At 40.3% G+C, this 21,472-nt stretch overlaps 1 protein-coding gene across 2 annotated transcripts in view; it reads left to right on the forward strand.

The window, feature by feature from the left end:
- Positions 1-5,997: 5,997 nt before the first annotated feature.
- Positions 5,998-21,472, forward strand: part of edil3a (EGF-like repeats and discoidin I-like domains 3a) — a 163,799-nt gene continuing 148,324 nt past the window's right edge. For both annotated transcript variants that reach the window (XM_083904122.1, XM_083904123.1), the window contains exon 1: positions 5,998-6,232. In XM_083904122.1, coding sequence (XP_083760248.1) covers positions 6,166-6,232 — 67 coding nt within the window. In that variant the 5' untranslated portion in view covers positions 5,998-6,165. The remainder of the gene's footprint in view (positions 6,233-21,472) is intronic.

Here is a 21,472-nt window from a genome sequence, read left to right on the forward strand (position 1 = left end):
GCCAATGGCGGCCCGCAGAAACATTTCTGGCGGCCCCGCAATGAATTACAGTTGATAGTTTTAATCCAGGAGCTACTAAGCTTGTTAAATGTTTATTGGACATTACTGGATACAGACCAATAAGTGTAAACAAAAATACTGGGTATTTACCTGGTTTCTATATGGTGAATTTTAGTGTATTATTGGGTTATAAGCTGGTAATAAGCAGGTAGCTACAGCCCCCAATTACTAGCTATTTACCCAGTAAATATATGGTAACAGAAATGTGTTACTTGGTATTAACCTGTAATTAGAAGGTAAGAACAATGGCCAAAATACTGGGTAATTACCCAGTAAATTATAAAGCGTTATTATATTAACGCTTATATTACTTAACGCTAAACTGTAGAACTGCAATCTGGTCATTAAAATGATTACAAATGGGATTTCTTTCTGGGGTTTTTTTCCTTTTTTTTTCTTTGGCGGCCCTCACTCCAATGTTGGGTTCCTAAATTTGCCCTCAGGTATCAAAACTTTGAGAACCCCTGGTCTAAACGAAAGGCAAATCTGATCAAATATTTTGTTGGTTTCACCAGGGAGCGTTAAAAGCCAACCTTGGGTTTCTCTGTGTTCTTCTGCTTCTCTCACAGTCCAAAAACATGGAATTGGGTCAATTGGACTCTCTAAACTGACCGTTAGTGTGAGAGTGGATGGTTGTTTGTCTCTGTGATGGACTGACGATCTGTCCATGGTGTGGAAATGGATGAATGTGTTGTGATCATCCACTTGCAATAGCAATAACATGTAACTAGTGATGTCACACACTCTGTATTTTTGGGGGGAACTGTATTTTATGACAAGATGTGACTCAAAAAAAAATCCAAATCACCAGTAAAAACACATGTTCCTACCTGCAGGCAAAATATAAGCATATAGAACATAAGGTAGGCTTCATCATATGCTTTCATCACGATGTCGCACTTTGTTGAAGGGATGTTCTAGTTTGAAGGTTTTGTAGGTTTTAAGTAGAGCTGCAACTAACGATTATTTTCGTAATCGATTAATCTGTCGAAAATGTACGAAAAAAAGCGCTGATCAGTGTTTGTCAAACCTGGAAATGACGTTCTCGGTCTTGTTTTGTTCACAAACTAAAATGATGAGGATTTCTTTGTTTATGTGGAGCAAAGAATCCAAGAAAATATTCACATTTAAGAAGCGGAAACAATCAGAAATCTTGTTTTAATCATGAAAAAAGCTTCAAACCGATTATCAAAAATAGTTGGCGATTAATTTAGTCATCGATTAATAATTTCAGCTCTCGTTTAAAGTGCAACCCTTTGTGTTACAAGGGATGCACAGGGTCAGAGTAAATACAGGCTTCAGAAACGATGCTAAAGCAGCAGCAGTACTCGCTTCAATACACACTGTGTGAGCACTGTCCAATGTTATGTTTTTAAAGTGTCTCTGTAAATAAACAGTATACAGTGAGACGGTCTGTGCCATTCATTCAGTGACACTTGATATACACATGTATGTCATCCTATATCCGTGTGCATCAGAACAGAACAGGAGAGCATGAGCACGAGCTGAAGACTGAAGCACACACACAATGAAATATCGTGATTCTCTTTAAACTGCAGTTTAAATAAGGAGTAGATGTTTGTGAAAGTGTGTGCCGAGGGCAGTGTTTTGGGCAAACACCACACAGTGGAAACAGATGGGACGGAGCTCGCGTTTGCAGATCATTGTTTTTATGGCGACACAGAGGGGGCGAGTTATGGAAAGTCGACGCGCTCATGTTCATTTATTCTGGGAAAAAAGGAGGAAACAGTAAAAGTTAACTTTAGTAATCAGACATCATCTCATATCTAGTGCGCCTGTAATGTTTACACTCCAAAAAAATTCAAGTAGTATGACAATAGAGATGTCTGCTGTGGAAACACAACTCTGTTCTATGTCTGTGTGCTGACAGAGGAAAGGAAAAGACAACACAATGCAATATTCTCTTTGGAATTAACTCCCTGTCTCTTCTCCAAGAGCATCTCATTTAATGTTTCTTTCCCCTCTCCCTCTCCGTCTCTCCCACATCCACACCTCACAGTTTCCATCCTGCTTTGCATCTGTCCTCCTCCTCCTTCTCCTCCTCCTCCTCCTCTTCCTCCTCCAAAAACACCATCGCCACCATCGCTTTCCCTTTACTGTGTCTCACACTCTCTCTCTCTGCCGTGGGCCTTTGTTCGACTGGGCTTTGTGGCGAGTGCAGACGGCGATGGGGGAGGCCTTGAACACAACTCCACGCCGTCTGATTTGGGCGGAGAGCGCGAGAACCTGGAGACGAGGAGGAAGATGAGACGAGGAAGATGAGAGAGGGAGAAACCTCCTCTCCCTCTGTGAGAGACAGACGAGAGAACATGCTGATGGAAACATGGAGAGCAGAAAACCTTATCCTCTATTTTAAAGAGGTTAACCTCATTAAAACTGTGGATATGAAAATGCTGAGGGCATGAAAGATAATAGAGCTTCAATTCCAGGTCTGAATTCACATATTCTTCATGCATTATATTTCAATTTGAGATTATTTCCGTGTCCTAAATGTGCTTTAGCCTCCGAGATCCTTCTGGATAAAAGGAGAAATCACTGCACCCTTAAAGGTGTGGATTCGGTAGACGTTCCTCTCCAACTCTGCCACTTCTGCAAGAAATCAAAACACAGCGCTTACTTTCGGTGGCTGAAATAAAAACAGCAGTAAATGAGTCAAAATATGAGAAGGTCACTGTGTTTTCCAGCCCGTTGCTCATCCTAAATGGGTCCCCGTGGTCTAAATGAGGATGGATGTAAGTTGAAGAGGATTCACTGGTCTGAGCCAAGGGAGAGAGAGACAAGGGCAAAGGAGGCGAGGGGAGGCGAGTTTGGAGAAAGCCGTGGCTGAGACCAGCTTTAGATGCACTTGCGTGGGGGATTTTACGCCATACAGTTGTTCAAGCTGTGTTCAATGTGTAGGCCAGCAGTGAAAGTTGGAAAAGGTCAAGAAGCCTGTATTTAGTATAGAGATATACCAGGTATATACCTCGGTGCCAGAGGCCAATCCTCTAATTGTACCTCTGCTGTTTGAGTCTGCCATATTAGAAGTCCAGAGTGTAAGAATTAGTGACCTCTAATGGTGGGAATACAGGTTGCACTCACTTATTCCTTTCCCCAAGTGTGTTAGGTAACTAGGAATAACATCACTGGCACTTTAACTCTTGTCTAAAGGACATTGAATGTATGAGTTCTGCCACTAAACCTCCTCAATATTAAAAAATGAACGGTTTAACTAAAGCATAATGAGGATTTTTGAGGGGTTATGTGACTGCAATTGTACTGAGCCCCCGAAGTGAAATGAAAAGAAAAAAAAAATGACGAAAAAAAATAATAATTTGAAATCCCGAGTTTCAAAGTTGAGATCTCGACTTTCAAAAAAAAAACATTTTTTGAAAAAAAAAAAATTCATAATTTTTTGGAAACTCGAGATCTCGACTTTGCAACTCGAGATTTAAAAAAAAATGTTTTTGTAATTTTCTTTTTTTTTCTCATGTCACTTGACACTTAATGGAGAAAAAAAAGGAGGTTTCATGTTTTTCATCATCTAACTACAAGCACAATGTAATGAAATTGAAAAAGCACTTACTTATGGATTTTTCTCCCACGCAGATAAGTCGTACGTTGTGCTATTTAAGACGTCTTCATGTGCATATTTATGCCTTTATTCTCCTTAATAATCATCCTCAGTGACAATAGCAGAAACCACATTTAGCAGAGACTGATAAGCAGAAACCACGGGAGGTCCTGATGACAGAAATAGAGGGCGACATGTTGTTCTGATGATAGCAGACTCTACGGTGGCTCCTGAGGATGATTTATTAGTCTTGACCAAGTGCATGCACTTATAGGTCTCTATCTACATTAAACCTTAGGACACTTGATATGGTCCATGATTCATGACGAGGAGCTTGGACACACCTCAAGGTCAAGCTGATAACTATGGGATGTTGAGATGATGACATCGGCTTTAAGTCTGAGCTTTGCCCCGTTTCTTTCTTCAGTTGTGGGGAAATTCTTACTAAAATGTGCGAGAGATAAAAACTACTGCATAACATTTGTCAGGAGGAAAATTCTTCACAGTTTAAGGTCAGTAATTGTTAAAAGATAAACATTTCTGACCTATACAACATGTCACCTGAGATGTATTTGCAAAAAACATCGTTCTGAGCTGCATTTTTAACATTTTGAGTGCAGTCAGAAATGTTAGAAACTCCAAGTGAATGGAGTACAATTGTGCTGACCCTCACTTTCTATCATTTTAATCCCCAAACCAGTCTTCATCAATCGTGTCTGCTAACCCCAGATAATCTGTTCAAATCATCCTAAAATCAGAAGACGCCCACGATTGTCAGAAGAGCCAGATTGAGACCATATCTGGCCAATTATATTATATTATGGAGTGTTGGGCGTTCTTAAGACTTCAGAACTGAACAAATTGGCAGTTAAAGAAGGAGGTTAAAACAAGGCCAGTATGTTAGATTATACACAGTTTTAGTTCCAACTCAGCAGCAGACTTTTTGATTTTACACTTTAATCAAAGGAAGAGGAGGAAGAAGAGTTATCACTGTCAGTTTCGCACATTTTCAGAGAAGACTAATACACTAACAATAGCAAGGCTGGGGTTCGAACCTTTGCTGTAGTACACACACTCTGATGATGATGATGATGATGATGATGATGATGATGATGAGTTCCTGAGCCAGACACTTAACCCAAATGGCTTCTCGCAGCTGTGATGGCCGTGTGTGAATAGGTGATATGATAGATGTGTGCTGCAATGTATATAGATGTGTGGGTGAATGGAGCCTGAAGAATTAATCACGTTCAAAGTGGAAATGGAATTTGGAACAGTTAACGGTTAATTACTGAACTGAAGCTTGAACTGAACTCAAAAGAAAAACACTGGTAACACTTTAGATTATGGAACACGTTATATTCACCATTAACTAGGTGCTTACTAACAAGGAAACATCTTAATTTGTGTCGTAATAGAGGTAGAATAAGGTTATGTAGAATAAGGCGTTAATAATGGCTTAACGATTACTAATAAAGGGCGAGTATGTTACTTAAGTAAGAACCGAGTTAAAGGCGCCATATGTAAGAATGTGGCCAAAAACAGTTACTACATTCAAATTCAAAATACCGAGGTCTTTTAGGTTTCGTTTTTCTGTCGTAACTGGCAACCCGTGGTTGCTCGGCAGCTGAGACTTTACTGCCTGCAATGATTGGTAGATGGCGGTAGGTGGCGCCACATGACGCCAAAACATGATTTCAAAACATAAACATGATTTGCAGTCTGCAAAATATTTTTGTTTAATGCAAATATTTTGTCTGTACTGTTGTTGTTGGTGAGTTCAGTTTGTTATATGAACATTATTCCTGAGTCTCTGTGACATATTTGGAGGATTTTATGGCCAGTTGCTTTAGATTTATTACATAATGCACCTTTAATGGTGAATATGTGTTCCTGAATCTAAAGTGTTACCAAAAACTTAATTGCAGCTCAAAAAAACGAAGCAAAATCCGATATTTTGCCCAAGTCTCATTAATCATATCATTATTACTCTCAAAAGAGAAGATTAATATTAATATTTTTTTTTACAAAAATCGTGTTTTATTTTGGAAGTGTGTACAGGAAACAATGGCGTCTCTAATTCCGGGAGGCTTGACATTATAATTGTCAATGTTGGAGCATTGAGATTACCGCGTCCTCTCCACCACATCTCACCATTGCGGTAGGAGCGGGTAAAACACGTTCACCATCATCATCATCATCATCATCAACAGCAGCACTGGAGAGAGAGAGAGAGAGAGGGGGAGGGAGGGACAGAGAGAGAGAGAGAGAGAGAGACCTTGCAGGCATCGCTCACTTGTTCCTGCGCGTCATCATCCAGGAGGCGAGTGTTCTCTCGATTCTCTGCCTCTGAGTTTCTCTCACAGCGGGAGGAGGACGTTAAACCCGGGGAGGACATAGAGCCGCAGCTCTCGGGTCAGTCCTGCAGCGCAGCCACAGCGAAGCGACGCAGGGAGGGGACAACTTTTGGCTTTTGCTTCTCCGCGTCTCCGTATAACCTTGGAAGTCGGACCCGATCGTTGCGTGAGAGGATGATGGGACCGCTGCTCCTTTCCATCGCCCTGTGCGTGAGCGCCGCTGTCCCGCAGCGCGTGGAAGGTGAGTGGGTAGAAAGTGTGCAAATGAAAAATATCACGACTGGTTGTTTGTCGCGTCTTCACGGTCATAAAGACACTTGTTTGAGTCGGTGGAAATGTGTCAATATTTGCTTCTTTTTTTTTTCTTCCGTGCGTAATTGCGCTGTGATAACGACGGACATGTTTCCGCTCCATGCACCAGGAGCGCACATTACGAGGCGCAAACGTGCTTTTGCTGCTCGTGTATTTTGGTGCGCCCTCGCACTGGTGATCTCCTCAGTCTGTGATGGTTCCGTTAGAAAAGGGAATCGAGTGTGCGTGTGTGGATGAAGCCTGGAACAGCGTCACTTTCCCCCTCAGTAACTAAGTGAATTAAGCAGACAGACACAGCCTGATGTAATCAGTAAGATATGCCTGAGAGACACCTGCGTTACTTGCTCTGTGGTATCAGTATTGACTGGGATGACATCACAAAAAAAGGATCAATGCAAGTCTCATGTAGTCTTTCCAGAAAACTGTCAGAGTGACTGCTGGAGATTGGATTCTCACCACGCACCGAATGAATACTTGGATCATTTCTGCATCCTCCGTTTCTCTTCCAGGCATCTGGTGATGAGGATGTCTCAGCTTCTTCCAGCAGCGCACTGTGCGTTTTCTCGCCGACTGTGCAGAACACAGTACCTGTGGGGATTGTGTAAAGAAAGCAGAGTAAAAAACCCTTATGGAAGTGGGTCACGCCATCTTCCCTGTCTCTATGCATTTAGCAACATGCCTGCCTCAGGAGTCACACATGTCAGACAGACCTCAGTCTGCAGCAGCAGTGTGAGCCTAAAGCAGAGTTTGAAAGGCTCCCTGAGCCTCGCGGTGTCACCTCAGAGTTCAGCCCTTACAAGACAGAAAACTCCCCGCTAGGCTGGAATAATGAATAAAGAGGGGAAAAGGCAGCGAGGAGCCGTGGTGATGAGGCTCAGTGGGTTTAAAAATACATGCTGAGCTGCACTCCACTAATTAATCATATCACATTTAAATGTGTGCCATTGTAACGGGATCTTCGGCCATCTGTTTTGAAACCGAGGACTGGTGTTAAGTCATCTGTGGTTAGGAGACAAAGTCTGGTTTCAGCACTATTTGATCTCTGTGTGTGTGTGTTTGTGTGTGTTAGTGTGTGTTACTGTGTGTCACCTATAGTTTGATTCAGGGATTTGTAAAGACACACAACAGAGTCAGAGCTGAAAATGGCTCCAAACTCCCTGCTGCTATCAAATGGAAGAGGAATAGGATTTTACTGTGATTTGCGGCTGGGCAATAATTCAACATCATGATGCAAATTTCCTCACTGTCACTTTACTAAAGGTTGAATATGCATAATATTTGCTGCAAATGATGACGCGTTTGTTGTTTTTGTTTGACTTTGTCTTCAACTTTCCCTCTTTGACTTGAATTATCTGACATTCATCATCATGAGCACGGACGGTGATGCATTGTTGACCACATGACTGTGGTAATTATTAGAGATTAGAGCTGAAAGGATTAATCGATTATTAATCAATTACTAAATTGATCGGCAACTATTTTTGATAATCGTTAATCGGTTTGAAGCTTTTTTCATAAAGCAAGATTTCTGGTCGTTTTAGCTTCTTAAATGTGAATATTTTCTTGGTTTCTTTGCTCCACATAAACAAAGAAATCATTAAAACTGAATCATTTTGGTTTGTGGACAAAACAAAGACGTTCAAGAACATCGTCATTTCCAGGTTTGACAAACACTGATCAACGTTTTTTAACATTTTCTGACATTTTATGAACCAAACGATTCATCGAGAAAATAATCGACAGATTAATCGATCATGAAAATAATCCTTCATTGCAGCTCTATTAGAGATCATTTTAAAATGCTGCTAAAGCCACATGTGTACTGAGCCTCTGTGGCGACTCCAGAGGTGTCACAGAGACGCTTCTCTCCACTGAAACACAAATTGATGGTGTAGAAATATTCCCCTTCAGGTAGAACAGACTGCATTGTTCCGAGTCAGTGTGCAATACATCACTTCCTCTGGTCGGTTACTGGTGCCGACTCCCACACATTGTTTGGAGACGGTGCCTGTCCGCCTGGACAAAGCACATGACTGCACTCACGGGCTCCTTTTGTGCCTTGTTTACAGAGAGACAGCGCTAATGAATTTTATGCATCTTAATTTTAGTCTGTCTTGTTGTAACGGTTATGCAATTACAGCCTTTGTGGCAAATAGACGGCCATCTGGAGAGGTGATGTGGCTGTTTGCCGTTTGGTGAAGCTTGATTCGTGTTAGCTCCTTTTTTATTTTCAAATGTTGGCTTTACTCAGTTGGACAAGTTTGTCAAAAGCAAAATGTAGAGTTTTGGACTCCAGAAAAATTGTGCTGAGCGGCTGCAGAGGGTTTGTTTCTCGCTATGGCAGCAATGGCATCTGTTACATTTGGAGAAACAATGGACTTGGCTGGAACAGGGATGCATCTGTTGGTTCCATGCAACTTAATGCTGCTTTGCATCTCTTACCTCAGACTTAACATCCTTATAATATAAGTATACATACTACATACTAGGTATATTTATCTATATCTATCTATATATATATATACATACATATAACACTTTAGATTAGGGAGCACATAATCACCATTAAAGGTGCATTATGTAATAAATCATAAAATCCTCCTAATATATCACAGAGACTCAGGAATAATGTTCATATAACAAACTGAACTCACCAACAACAACAGTACAGACAAAATATTTTGCATTAAAAAAATATTTTGCAGACTGCAAATCATGTTTTTGTTTTTAAAACATGCTTTGGCGTCATGTGGCGCCACCTGCCGCCGTCTACCAATCATTGCAGGCAGTAGACTCTCAGCTGCCGAGCAACCACGGGTTGCCAGTTACGTCAGAAAATGAAACCTAAAAGACCTCGGTATTTTGAATTTGAATGTAGTAACTGTTTTTGGCCACATTCTTACATATGGCACCTTTAACTAGGTGCTTACTAACATATATAAATAGCATACTAGCCCTTTACTATTAATCATTAATCATGTACACCTTATTCTACCTCTATTACTATGTACTATTACTATTATTATTATATATACACATATATATATGTATATATATATATATATATATATACATATGGTTTATGACTAATTGTTGACATATTTAATGTCTTAAATGAATGTTTTCTAATCAAGATGATAGTGATCTCTAGTCTCATTATCCTCAGCGGCCGTTGAAGGTTATGGTTGACTTTTAACAGCGACGGCTCCGCGTTGCCCTTCACTTTGGCTTTAAATGGCACAGTCTTCAATCAGTGAGTGGAGGTCAGACCTCTGTCAGATCAGCAGCCATGATATGATAACCAATGACATCAAACAGTGACCCACACACACACACACACACAGGAAACGCAGAGTATTTCCACTTTCTCCTGCAGATTTAAAGTGGTTCTCTTCTGTCTTTGAGTTACATTTAATTACAGTGCGTGGCGCTCGATTTGGGCTTTTTCATTTTGAATGCCCTTAATCCCATTAATAGTTGAAGGAGAGTTCATTTGTCTTCCGTTGCTGACAAGTTAATGGATGGTGTTATTTGTCTTTACTTTGGTCAGACCTCTGTTGTCCTTCCAACATTTCATGTTTGACTTATTGTGAAGGCGCCAGAGCGACAGTTCTACAAGCTACAAGGACACAAGCTGAGGAAGAACTTGAGATTATATCTCTGACATCAGGACGGGCAGCATTGTGTTAAAAAAAACAAAGACTTTCTTAAGCTAGCACACTCATTTGTTTGTGTTTGTGATGTGTGTTGCCTGTACATACTGTACTCTGCAAGAACAGAGGAATGAGTTCTCTCTCCCAGGGCTGCGACAAAACCATGACGTCTTCATTTCCTCGCAGCCCTCGTTTGGGAGTTTCTTACAGCTCGTTCTTGACTCATCATCTGTGCAGAACTAGGGTGAATTCCATTTCCTTGCTTAATCCTCAATCTTAACCCTCAATCTCAGAAATGCTCTCCCTCTAGTCCAAGTGCTGTCCCTATTCTTAGAAAAATTAAGTTGAGGCCAAGTTTAAGGGCTGTATCGCCCTCAATTCCGGTTATAATGTACATTCTACATTCTATTTTTAAACCTATTTTCATAGTCAGTGTTAATATCTTTATATATTGTACTTTATATATTCTATTTTTCTTTTTGGTAATGCATGTTTATTATTTATTATCCTTATCTTTATTGTCTTGCTGCTGTAACACTGGACATTTCCCCACTGCGGGACTAATAAAGGACTATCTTATCTTATCTTATCTTATCTAATATTGAGATTTTCAGAGACCACCCTTGGGAGCAAGGGCTACCCAGAATGCATTGCGTGTTTTGACATAACAAAGATGGCGTCGAAAGCAGCGAAACGAGTACGATACAAATGAAGTATTTTCTTTGTTAATAGAGATATAAAAATGATGAAAACCATTGTATTATCTTAGTTTAGGCCCATATTATGGATTACTGACGTCATTGTTGCGTAACATTTATTTTTATTTTACCATCTTTTGTCAATAGTCGGCCGGTGTGGTTTACTTTTCAATAAGTCGTGGTGTGTGGTAACTGTCAGCTGAATATTTGTATGAGTATCATCTTATAACTAACTGACAACCTAATAACTTGACTGACAAACGGATCAGAATAAATAATCCTGACGTAAATGTGTTCTTCTTCTTCTTCTTTTTTGGAGTTGACAGACTGGACGCAGCTTTGGCGTTATTCTGCCCCCTACAGTCTGAAGACGTATCGGCATTTAAGGGGTGTCCCATTTCTAAGTGACAAAATAACCCTCAACACTTGGTTTTGAGGGCCAGTTAAGATTGAGGGTTAAGATAGGAATTGGAATTGGCCCCTAGTGTGTGATTGGCCAGACGTTCAAAGTGGGCGTGGTTAATGCATAAATGTTGTCATTCCCTGTGAGGACTTCCCAGGATGGAAGTATAAAATATCCTCGCCCAGAACTAACCTGGAGAAAAAGAACAAACGTCTCTGTTCTTGCAGAGTGTGTCTCGGCCTTGAGGCGATGCACGACATACATCGAGGTTAATCATCTGGGCATTTGTTCATCAGCTTGTGAAACAAACTGTTGTTCCATTTACGTTAGACTGGAGAAAAGAGCCAATTCACCACAACTGCACATATACATTTAGCTGGACCAGAGTTTAACTCAAGCCGGCCTGGAGGCTCTGCACACACACACACACACACACACACACACACACACACACACACACACACACACACACACACACACACACACACACACACAGAATAAAACCTGGAAATAATAGAAGAAGCTGCTACAAAAGAGTCAAATCTAAACCAACTTTACCTGTAAAGAATTCTAAAATAACTATGGCTTAGGATCGTTATCAGTCAGTGTTACTATCGGTCCAATACTGGTCGACATCAGAGTCATCTTTGGCCTGTTTATGTCTTCTTTTTAGGAGAACAATAGTTGGGACTCAGTTGGAGAATGATGTCTTTGAAATGACTCATAAATGGTCTAAAACATTGGTTCTCAAAGTGCGGCCCGGGGGCCAATGGTGGCCCACAGAATCATTTCTAAGCTTGTTAAATGTTTGTTGGACATTACTGGATACAGACCAATAAGTGTCAACTGTAGAACTGCAATCTGGTCATTAAAATTATTATAAATGGGATTTATTTCTGTTTTCTTTCCTTTGGTGGCCCTCAGTCCAACGTTGGGTTCCTAAATTGGCCCTCAGGTATCAAAACTTTGAGAACCCCTGGTCTAAAATGACTGTATAGGACTAATATTGGTATGGGTAAATACTTGAGTTTGTGATATCGGTATCTGACACAAAGATGTAGTATTGTGTCATCTCTAAAAATAACCACAGTGTTGTGCAGAAGAATAAATGAAAGACACACAAAATAAAAGGCAAAAAGACTCACATGAGGCAATAAATGAGACTTCTTGTTCTTCTTCACAGTGGCAAAAACACGGTGGAATCCAAACTATTACATTTGCTGGACTGTCGTGGTCACCAATGTTATGCTCTGTCAGCTCAAAGAAGTTATTTTAAACTTAAATTTTAAACTTGGCGTCCGACAACTGGGAACCGCCTCATATTATCAGACTGAAAGAAGAAGGCGACGAACGCCATTCAATTCTCCGCTCAATGTAGATTGGTCCTATATTGAATGGTGTAGCTCCAAACTTAGCTGGACTTAAAGGGATAGTTCGGAATTTTGGACATAAGACCTATTTTCCAACTCAGACGGTGTGATGGAGACGTCTGGAGACGTTTAAAAGAAATTTCATTCAGTTCTTCGCTGATGCTATGGCTGGCGCAAGTCAATGGTACCTGCTAGCATGGCATTAGAAACACTCATACCGACTACACAGTGCACCCGAGGCAAATCAATTGTAACGGCAGACTATCGATGTACATATCTGTGTTGATAGAATGTTTGAAATAAAACTAACCTTGCAATTTGAAGGATTTATGTCTCAGCAGCAGCAGCAGCGCGTCATACTATAGTGCTGAGAAAGTAGTCCCTCAAAAATTCATGCGATGCGACGTTAGTTTTGTTTCAAATATTATTCTATCAACACAGATATGTACATCGATAGTCTGCCGTTACAATTGATTTGTCTCGGGTGCACTGTGGAGTCAGTATGAGTGTTTCTAATGCTATGCTAACTTGTATCATTGACTTGCGCTAGCCATAGCATCAGCGAACTCGGCAACTAGAAGAACTGAATGAAATTTCTTGAAAACGTCTCCATCACACCGGCTGAGTTGGAAAATAGGTCTTATGTTCAAAATTCCGAACTATCACTTTAAGTGTGCATGGAAACCTTCAGAGTGTGAACGCCTCATCACGAGAACACTGTGACAAATTGACGGTAAAAATAGTCACTTTTCACACAGTTTTTCTCTTTTTTTTCTCTCCTCTCATCTTTGAATGAATGTCTGAAGTTTTTATTCACAAAACCCTTGAAAGGAACATTAAACGCCCATCGTTTCCTTAAAAGAATGGAACTTTATAAAGTCTGGCTCACACAGTGATCTTGTTAGCGTTCTATTAGGCTAAAACAGTCTGACTGTAACTGTGCCAGAAAGAAAGAAAGGAGAAAAAAACGCTGTCTAGAACACAACAATATCATATTCATGTGTTGGTGGTGGTGTCGTGTCATGTTGAGTGTACTTCACTGTCCCTGTGTTTTTCTGTCTTTTAGCTAAGAGAACACACATAAGCCCATCCATTTATGGTGTGAATAGAAGGCTTCATGCTGGTTTTAAGTAATCCCACTGGGCTACAATTAATGACTCACGCAGCATGAGCACACTGAAAAAAAACCAAAGGGATGAAGTCGAGATAACAAAGTTTTAGAGCTCGTCGTAAAATAGTTGTTGTTTTTTTTGACAAGTGTTCTTAAGGTATCACAAAATAGGTTTAGCAAGCATTTTTTTTAAAGGCTCGCTTTTAAAAACATCAGACGCGAGTCAGTGTGTGTGTGTGTGTGTGTGTGTGTGTGTGTGTGTGTAACTGGTATTCCTTATGTTGTGGGGACCACAGTCTTATTATGGGAACACAAATCAAGGCGAAGACATGGTTAGGTCACGGTTCAGGGTTGAATGAATGTAGGTCAATGCAATGTCCTCCAAAGTTATGGAAACCAGAGTGTGTGTGTGTGTGTGTGTGTGTGTTTTGGGTATTCCTTATGTTGTGGGGACCTGAATCTGTTTACACAGTCACATTATGGGGACTTGTCTTCAGCCTGGTTGGGTCAGGGTTTAGGATTAGGCCAGTAATAATTATGATTGAACGAATGTAAGTCAATGCAATGTCCTCTGAAGTTATGGAAACCAGTGTGTGTGTGTGTGTGTGTGTGTGCGTGTGCGTGTGAGGGTAGTCAGGAGACAGGAATGCTCCCTCTCCCTGAGAATCATCAGGGTAGATTGTTTGTCCTGGACCGTTTTTCGGACCCGCCCACTCTGAGCAGGAACGTGTCAGAACAGCATCAGTCATTCTTTATTAGCGTTAGCCGTGAGTGAAGGGCCCACCGTTCCACGGAAGGTTACGGAGCCCCAGAAGTGACATTTGAAAAAAAAAACTCATCTCCAGTTTCAAAGTCTAGATTTTCTAGAGTTTCTAATAAAAATATGGAAACATTTTTTTTGGAAACTCTAAATCTTGACTTTTGCAAAAAAAAAAACATTTTTTTTCTCATAATCTCTTGTAAACTCCTGATATGGACTTTCCAAAAAATATGAGAAAAAAAAAAATGTCTAAAAAAAAATAATGAAAAAAATGAAAAATAATTTTCAACACACCTAAGAGCCACTGCCTACTACAAACGAAACACGCTTTCAACTTTCAATATCGTAATTTTGTGATAACGCAACTGAGATCTCGAGTTTCCAAAAACTGATGAAAAATTTGTTTTCAAATGTTTTTTTTTTCATATTTTTTTGGGAAACTCGAGATTCAATTTTTTTTTTCTCATGTCACTTGGGGGGCTCCATAGAAGGTCAATAATAGGCAAAATAAATAATTTTTGGATCTCGTTGTGGACGTTTTAAAGCCCTGAACATGAGAGCGTGAATGATACGTGGAGCATGTTTGAATATTTTATCCCAGGCTCCTGATTCATTTCTGTGGTAACATCTGCTTTCTGTGAGGACATAACATTGCTGTTTTTAGTGTTGAAAGTGTGTGTGTGTGTGATTTATATTGTCTTGTATAGCGTTGCAGGTGGACTGTACACAGACCACCCAGCCTCACGCTGACTTTGTAGACTTTGCAGTTAATTTGTGAAATATATCACACGCTCACACGATTCCTCCTTGTTTTTATTGGACAACCGTGCTTTTGTTGTTGTTGCAGGCTGAAGTTAAAGTTAAGCCCTAGTCAAAGTAAGATTGAGGACTTAAAGCACGGAGCTTTTGCTGCGCTCTGATAAAGTCCCTCCACTGGAACACAAGCGAATTTCCAATAAGCCAAATCTACTTATTTGACATCAGATGGGTGCAGGTGGCTTAACTTTTTACTCCCAATGAGCCTTAAGGAGCTGTAGGCTACTCACTCCTGTTCTAGATCCACACTTTAATCATAAGCCGCAGCTAAGTTGAATTGAATCATTAACCCTTTTTTGCATGAGTGTGCTGTAAATGATGCAAAAACACATTCTCCAAAATAATTAAAAAGTGCTTCACGGCTGACTATTAATAGTCAGATCTAAAACTTAATGGAGCCAGGTGCCGTACGTCATTTATTATTCTTTCTCCATCTGTCACACAGTTTTTTTTATTATTGCCTGTTTCCCTTCAGTGATGTTGATCTGACGGTTTGATCTGTGCATTTTTTATCTCATTCCCAGACTCAGCAGTTTGTTAAAACTAAAGTGTAACGTCAGCTCCACACAACTCTCTCTCTGTGTTTAATAGCAGTATTTAGATCGTGTGTTGCATATAGTGACATTGCACTCGTGAGGTGAGATTACTGCAAACAGGTTGGCAGACGCTACAGATGCATGAAAGCAAAGGACCAGTAGACTGAAAAACAGTTTCTAATCCTAGGCTACTGCAATTTTGCACATCTTAAATTCTGCATCTCGTAGGTTTTGCTCAAAATATCTACCATTGAGACAGCACTGCACAGATAAGCTACCTGATATACGTCATTATTTATTTATGGTGCAAATGACAAATAAACATCTTGAATTCTGCTGCACAAAACACCCACTCGACCAACACTCCCTCAGTCAGGTCTGATAGTTTTGCTTCACAGAGCCTTCTTTTAGACAAAGCATGCAGCAAACTAATAATGTTACATTGCATTAAAGGTGCATTATGTAATAAATCTAAAGCGACTGGCCATAAAATCCTCCTAATATGTCACAGAGACTCAGGAATAATGTTCATATAACAAACTGAACTCACCAACAACAGTACAGACAAAATATTTGCATTAAAAAATATATATTTTGCAGACTGCAAATCATCTTTTATGTTTTGAAATCACGTTTTGGCGTCATGTGGCGCCACCTACCGCCGTCTACCAATCATTGCAGTCAGTAGAGTCTCCGCTGCCCGAGCAACCGCGGGTTGCCAGTTACGTCAGGAAACCAAACCTAAAAGACCTATTATTATTCAGTATTAGTATTTTGAATTTGATTGTAGTAACCGTTTTTGGCCACATTCTTACATATGGCGCCTTTAACATTACAACATTTTATCATATATTTCATTATATCAGTGTCTTTACTGCTTTTAATTTGCACACATGTATGTGTTTTTTGTTCAAAGTCCAGTGTGAGTTTCCCAGAAACGTCATCACATTAAGTTGAGGTATGAATTCTGCAACATTCATTAGCCAACAAACAACAAACAGCAGTGTTTTATTAACCACATAAGGAATATATCAGCTACATGAAGTAGTTAGAATTATGTAATTGACATGTTAAAGCTTGCTCCTCAGCTCAGACGACTCTGCACTGGAATATTCCCTCGTATTTCTTCAGACAGGTCACTCGAGGTAATGGCATGAAATATAGGCTATCCACCGAGAAGTGAAGTGCAATTTTTTAAAGTGGAATATCACTGGTCCAGATGTTTGAGATTACCCTTAAGGTGTGTCACGGCAGCCAGGACGAAAATCCCCTTTAATATCAAGTGCAATGAAAAGCATCGACTCACCTTGAAACTTCAAAGTACAGCCCTTTATAAAGCTGAAAATGGATCATCGTCTCCGCCGTGTAATCGCGGGTCATCATCGGCACTTAAAAATAGGCCGTGTGTTGCGACAACTTGCACCATTTTTAGAGATTCCTCTGCTGCCGATTATTACTATACGTTTTCAAAAGGATTGAGTTTAAGGGCAATCAGAGGCCGAGAGACGTGAAGTGGAATACGTGCAATCAAGTCCTCAGAGGCTGAAGCCGAGATGACAGGAGCGGCAGCAGCAGCAGCAGCAGCAGCAGCAGCATCAGCAGCAGCCCCGAGTCATTTTGTTCCTAACGTACGCTGAAGAGACGAGGAGTGACAAAGAACAGCGTGACTGCTGCTCTCACACACTTGGTGACAGGAGGAAGTTGACTTTAACTTAATGCCAGCAGGCGGTGATGTGGCTCAGTGAGAGGCAGTGGCTCAATTTGTGCTTATCTTCTTCCATTTATTGTTAAAGTGGACCTAGACCGGAAGTTCCAATTAGGGCTGTTTTTTAGTGTGTATCTGCGTCATTATCTTGTTTATGAAGCCCTGAAGGTTCTAAACAAACAGTTCAGCCACTGCTGAGAACGTTGTGTTTTATTACAATCTCAGGCTCAGCGAGATCTCTGAAAAAACCCGGTCCGGTTACGTAAACAGCGGTTCTCCTGAACAGCAGATCCTCCTGCTCCGGGCACTAGTCCGGGCACATCCGGTTGCGTACATTGAACCGCAGAAGAAGAATAACGTCCGTTGTGGAGGTGTTTCACGAGCGACAGTGTCTTCTGACTCTGGGTCTGACTCTGGGTCAAAGGTCGTCAAAGGGACTGCGGCGGGGAGTCGTGAAGAAGCTATTTTTAAACACTGTTAAAACAATGTTTTGATAATGAGGAGCAGTGCATCCACCGTTCCAGAGGGGGGAGCTGTGCTTCTGAGAGCTGGTGTGCTGAATATGTCACTTCCAGGTATTGGCCAATCACAAGACAGTTGGGAAGCCTCTACTCTGTCTGACAAATCACAACACAGTCTTCTGGGGGTGAGATTTATGTCTGAAATATCGTGGTTGAGGAACAGCGTCAGAAAAGAGGATTTCTATCGGCTCGTTTACAGCAACTAGGAGGTTTTTGAGCATAAAAACAAGTTAATGTATGTAAGTAGACCTCCATAACTAACATATATGTGCAACAGGACCACTCTATGTGAGCTTTAAAAACAGAAGACGTGGTGATTTATTTTGTTATCTTAACTATTCCTTTGTTAAAATACTTTCAAAAAGAGGGACGTGTTAAGAAAAATTGACCCTGAAAGACGAAACATTATGATATAAAATGTATTTTGATGGACATTCATTGACACTACATCACTGCTCCTCCTCTGTTGGATCCACTGTAAAAAGCAGACACGATAACAACCACTGCTCTGATAACAGCACGATGCGAGTGTGATTACAAATGTCATTGTTTCATTAAAGTCATCGATCATGACCCTGCATTTGCATAAGCTGATATATTATTCCCCGTGTGTCTGCAGCCTCAGCGTGAACTCAGCTGTTTTCTCTTCCATGAAATAATACACATGTATTATTATTTGATATTTTACTGTAACGTGAAGTTCATCAACATCAGCCTTTTATGCTCACGCGTACGAATCATCTTCACCACGTCTTCCTTTTTCGCTTTTTTTTTACGTGGGTAGTTTGAAAACACGCTCGATGATTCACCGCTGATTGAAGCGCATTAAATATTTATCAGGGTGATCTTTCTAACTCGTCGCAGCTGCTCTGTTTAGGCGGGCATCGCTGCAGATGTAGGCAGAAGCTCCTGCTTAAGCACACTGTGGAAGCAGCGGCTGTAAATCTTCTTACGGTATCTGGTGTTAAAGCAGTGAACGATGGGACAAGTTAAATTAGCAGTTGAAGAAGTTCGGTATAAATCACGGCATGTTTTTTTAGCCAGGTTCAGTGCACTGAAGAGGAAACTTTGTGGGGGATGTTGCTACCGCTCTCTAAGGGCCAATTCCAATTCCTATCTTAACCCTCAAGCTCAACCCTTAATCTTAACTGGCCTCAAAACCAAGTGTTGAGGGTTATTTTGTCACTTAGTAATGGGACACCCCTTAAATGCAGATACGTCTTCAGACTGTAGGGGGCAGAATAACACCAAAGCTGCGTCCAGTCTGTCAACTCCAAAAAAGAAGAAGAACACATTTACGTCAGGATTATTTATTCTGATCCGTTTGTCAGTCAAGTTATTAGGTTGTCAGTTAGTTATAAGATGATACTCATACAAATATTCAGCTGACAGTTACCACACACCACGACTTATTGAAAAGTAAACCACACCGGCCGACTATTGACAAAAGATCGTAAAATAAAAATAAATGTTACGCAACAATGACGTCAGTAATCCATAATATGGGCCTGAACTAAGATAATTTTTATATCTCTATTAACAAAGAAAATACTTCATTTGTATCGCACTCGTTTCGCTGCTTTCGACGCCATCTTTGTTATGTCAAAACACGCAATGCATTCTGGGTAGCCCTTGCTCCCAAGGGTGGTCTCGGAAAATCTCAATATTGAGGGCGATACAGCCCTTAAACTTGGCCTCAACTTAATTTTTCTGAGAATCAGGACAGCACTTGGACTAGAGGGAGAGCATTTTTGAGATTGAGGATTAAGCAAAGAATTGGAATTCACCCTCACTCTCTCACTGTCTCTAACACACACATTATTTCTAGAAGTTATAATTACGACACATCAAACTGCGGCTGCTGCAGCTGGGACTGGATTTGGCTTAAAATACAACTATTGTTCCGTCAGTATGTGTACGAATACTGGACATAATGTGAATCATTTGATGGGTTTTAATCCACTTTTTTAATTTGTGCAAAAAGGAGGCAAATAAAAACACAGAAAATGTGAAAAATATCTCGTAAAAAGGAAAGTTAGTGTATAAATGGGTTTTTCAATCACTCCAGCTTCTGCATTACGCTGCACTGCAATCGACAAAAAAGCACATTATCCTTCACCAAAGGTTGAAAATGTGCCATTAACTTTTAATTAAAAGCTATTTGTTTCATACAGAAGTTCTTATGTTTTCATTAAATGTAAAGATTTAGCGTGTTTGTTCAATCACATTCTCCAGGGTTACCTTTCTTCTATGATTTCTTCTATATTAAATGAGTAAAATATGCAATCGAGTATTATTATTATCAATTGATTACTCAATTCATTGTCAGCAACCGTTTTCTGAATTTTCTGCTTCTTACTTTATTAACTTCCTTATAAACTTTATTTGTACAGCACCGTTCATACGAGGATTGCAGTTGATAAAGTGCTTCACAATAAAAGGAAAATAAAACAATAAAACACACAACACAGGGTGGAAGGGAACGGAAAAGTCCAAAATAAAAACCCTGTTTTAACTTTGAGATAAAACAAAAGATGCAGATAAAACAGTAAAATACAGCACAGGGTGGAATAAAATAGGCAAAGGCTCGAGTCAAGAGGTTGAAAAGTCTTCCTTTAAAAATATCTAGTGAGCATAATAACGAATAAGAAATCCATATAAAACAGAATCATTTAGGTTTTTGGACACAAACAAGACACTGGAGAACACACTCATTTCCAGGTTTGATCTGCATTTTTGCAACTTTTTCTGACATAACAACTCAACGTCAATCAAGGAACTAGACAAGAGATGAATAAATGATGAAAATAACTAGGGCTGTAATCAACCAAAGAATGTCTTTGTCGACTAAAGCCCTGAAATTTTGACAAAAAATCGACTAATCGGGTGGGGGGGGGGGGGGGGGGTTGATGTGCTTTGCGAGCGTGGCTATTTTAATTTGAAAAGAGCCGCACCCGCAAAGCAAACTGTTACTTGCAAAGTTTGCATTCCACTTTTTTTACTGTCATCTACTTTTGAAAAATGCTGCCACACTGATGATGTCTTTGACATGGATGTGACAGGAGGACTGAGACTGTAGCCTCAAATAAAAAGCTCAAAATTCACGTCTAATTAATGGCAACGCTAATCTGTCTGTCGCTCATGAGCCACGGAGCGACAACAACCCACTGGGCTGGACTAAACCAAAATAGTGGAAAACAAGGGGGGTGTTCTTGGTACGTTGGTACGAAATTCACCTTAAAAAAAAAATAATAATAAAAAAAAAAAAAAATTGGTTGAGCCAGAGCGTGTCGACCAGTCGACTTTGACTTTATAGCCCTAAAAATAACTGAAACTCTTACACAGCGATGTCCACTCATCCTCCTGTAACTGTACGTTAATCACTGATGAAGCAAATGTACAGTAAACGTTGTCTTGCTCAGCACCAAAGCTCTTTGAGTAAGTAAGTAACGCTCCTGCTGCAGGAAAATCCACTGACCGAGGGCTAAACGTGATGCGAGAATTCAATTTGTCAAATCCTGCCCTTTTCACTGCACACAATGCATCGCATAGCGTTAGCCAGCAGGCGCTAAGCACAGTGAAGGACCAAGGATCAC

The sequence above is a fragment of the Microchirus variegatus genome, assembly GCF_963457635.1.
Source record: "Microchirus variegatus genome assembly, chromosome: 17".
NCBI lineage: Eukaryota > Metazoa > Chordata > Actinopteri > Pleuronectiformes > Soleidae > Microchirus > Microchirus variegatus.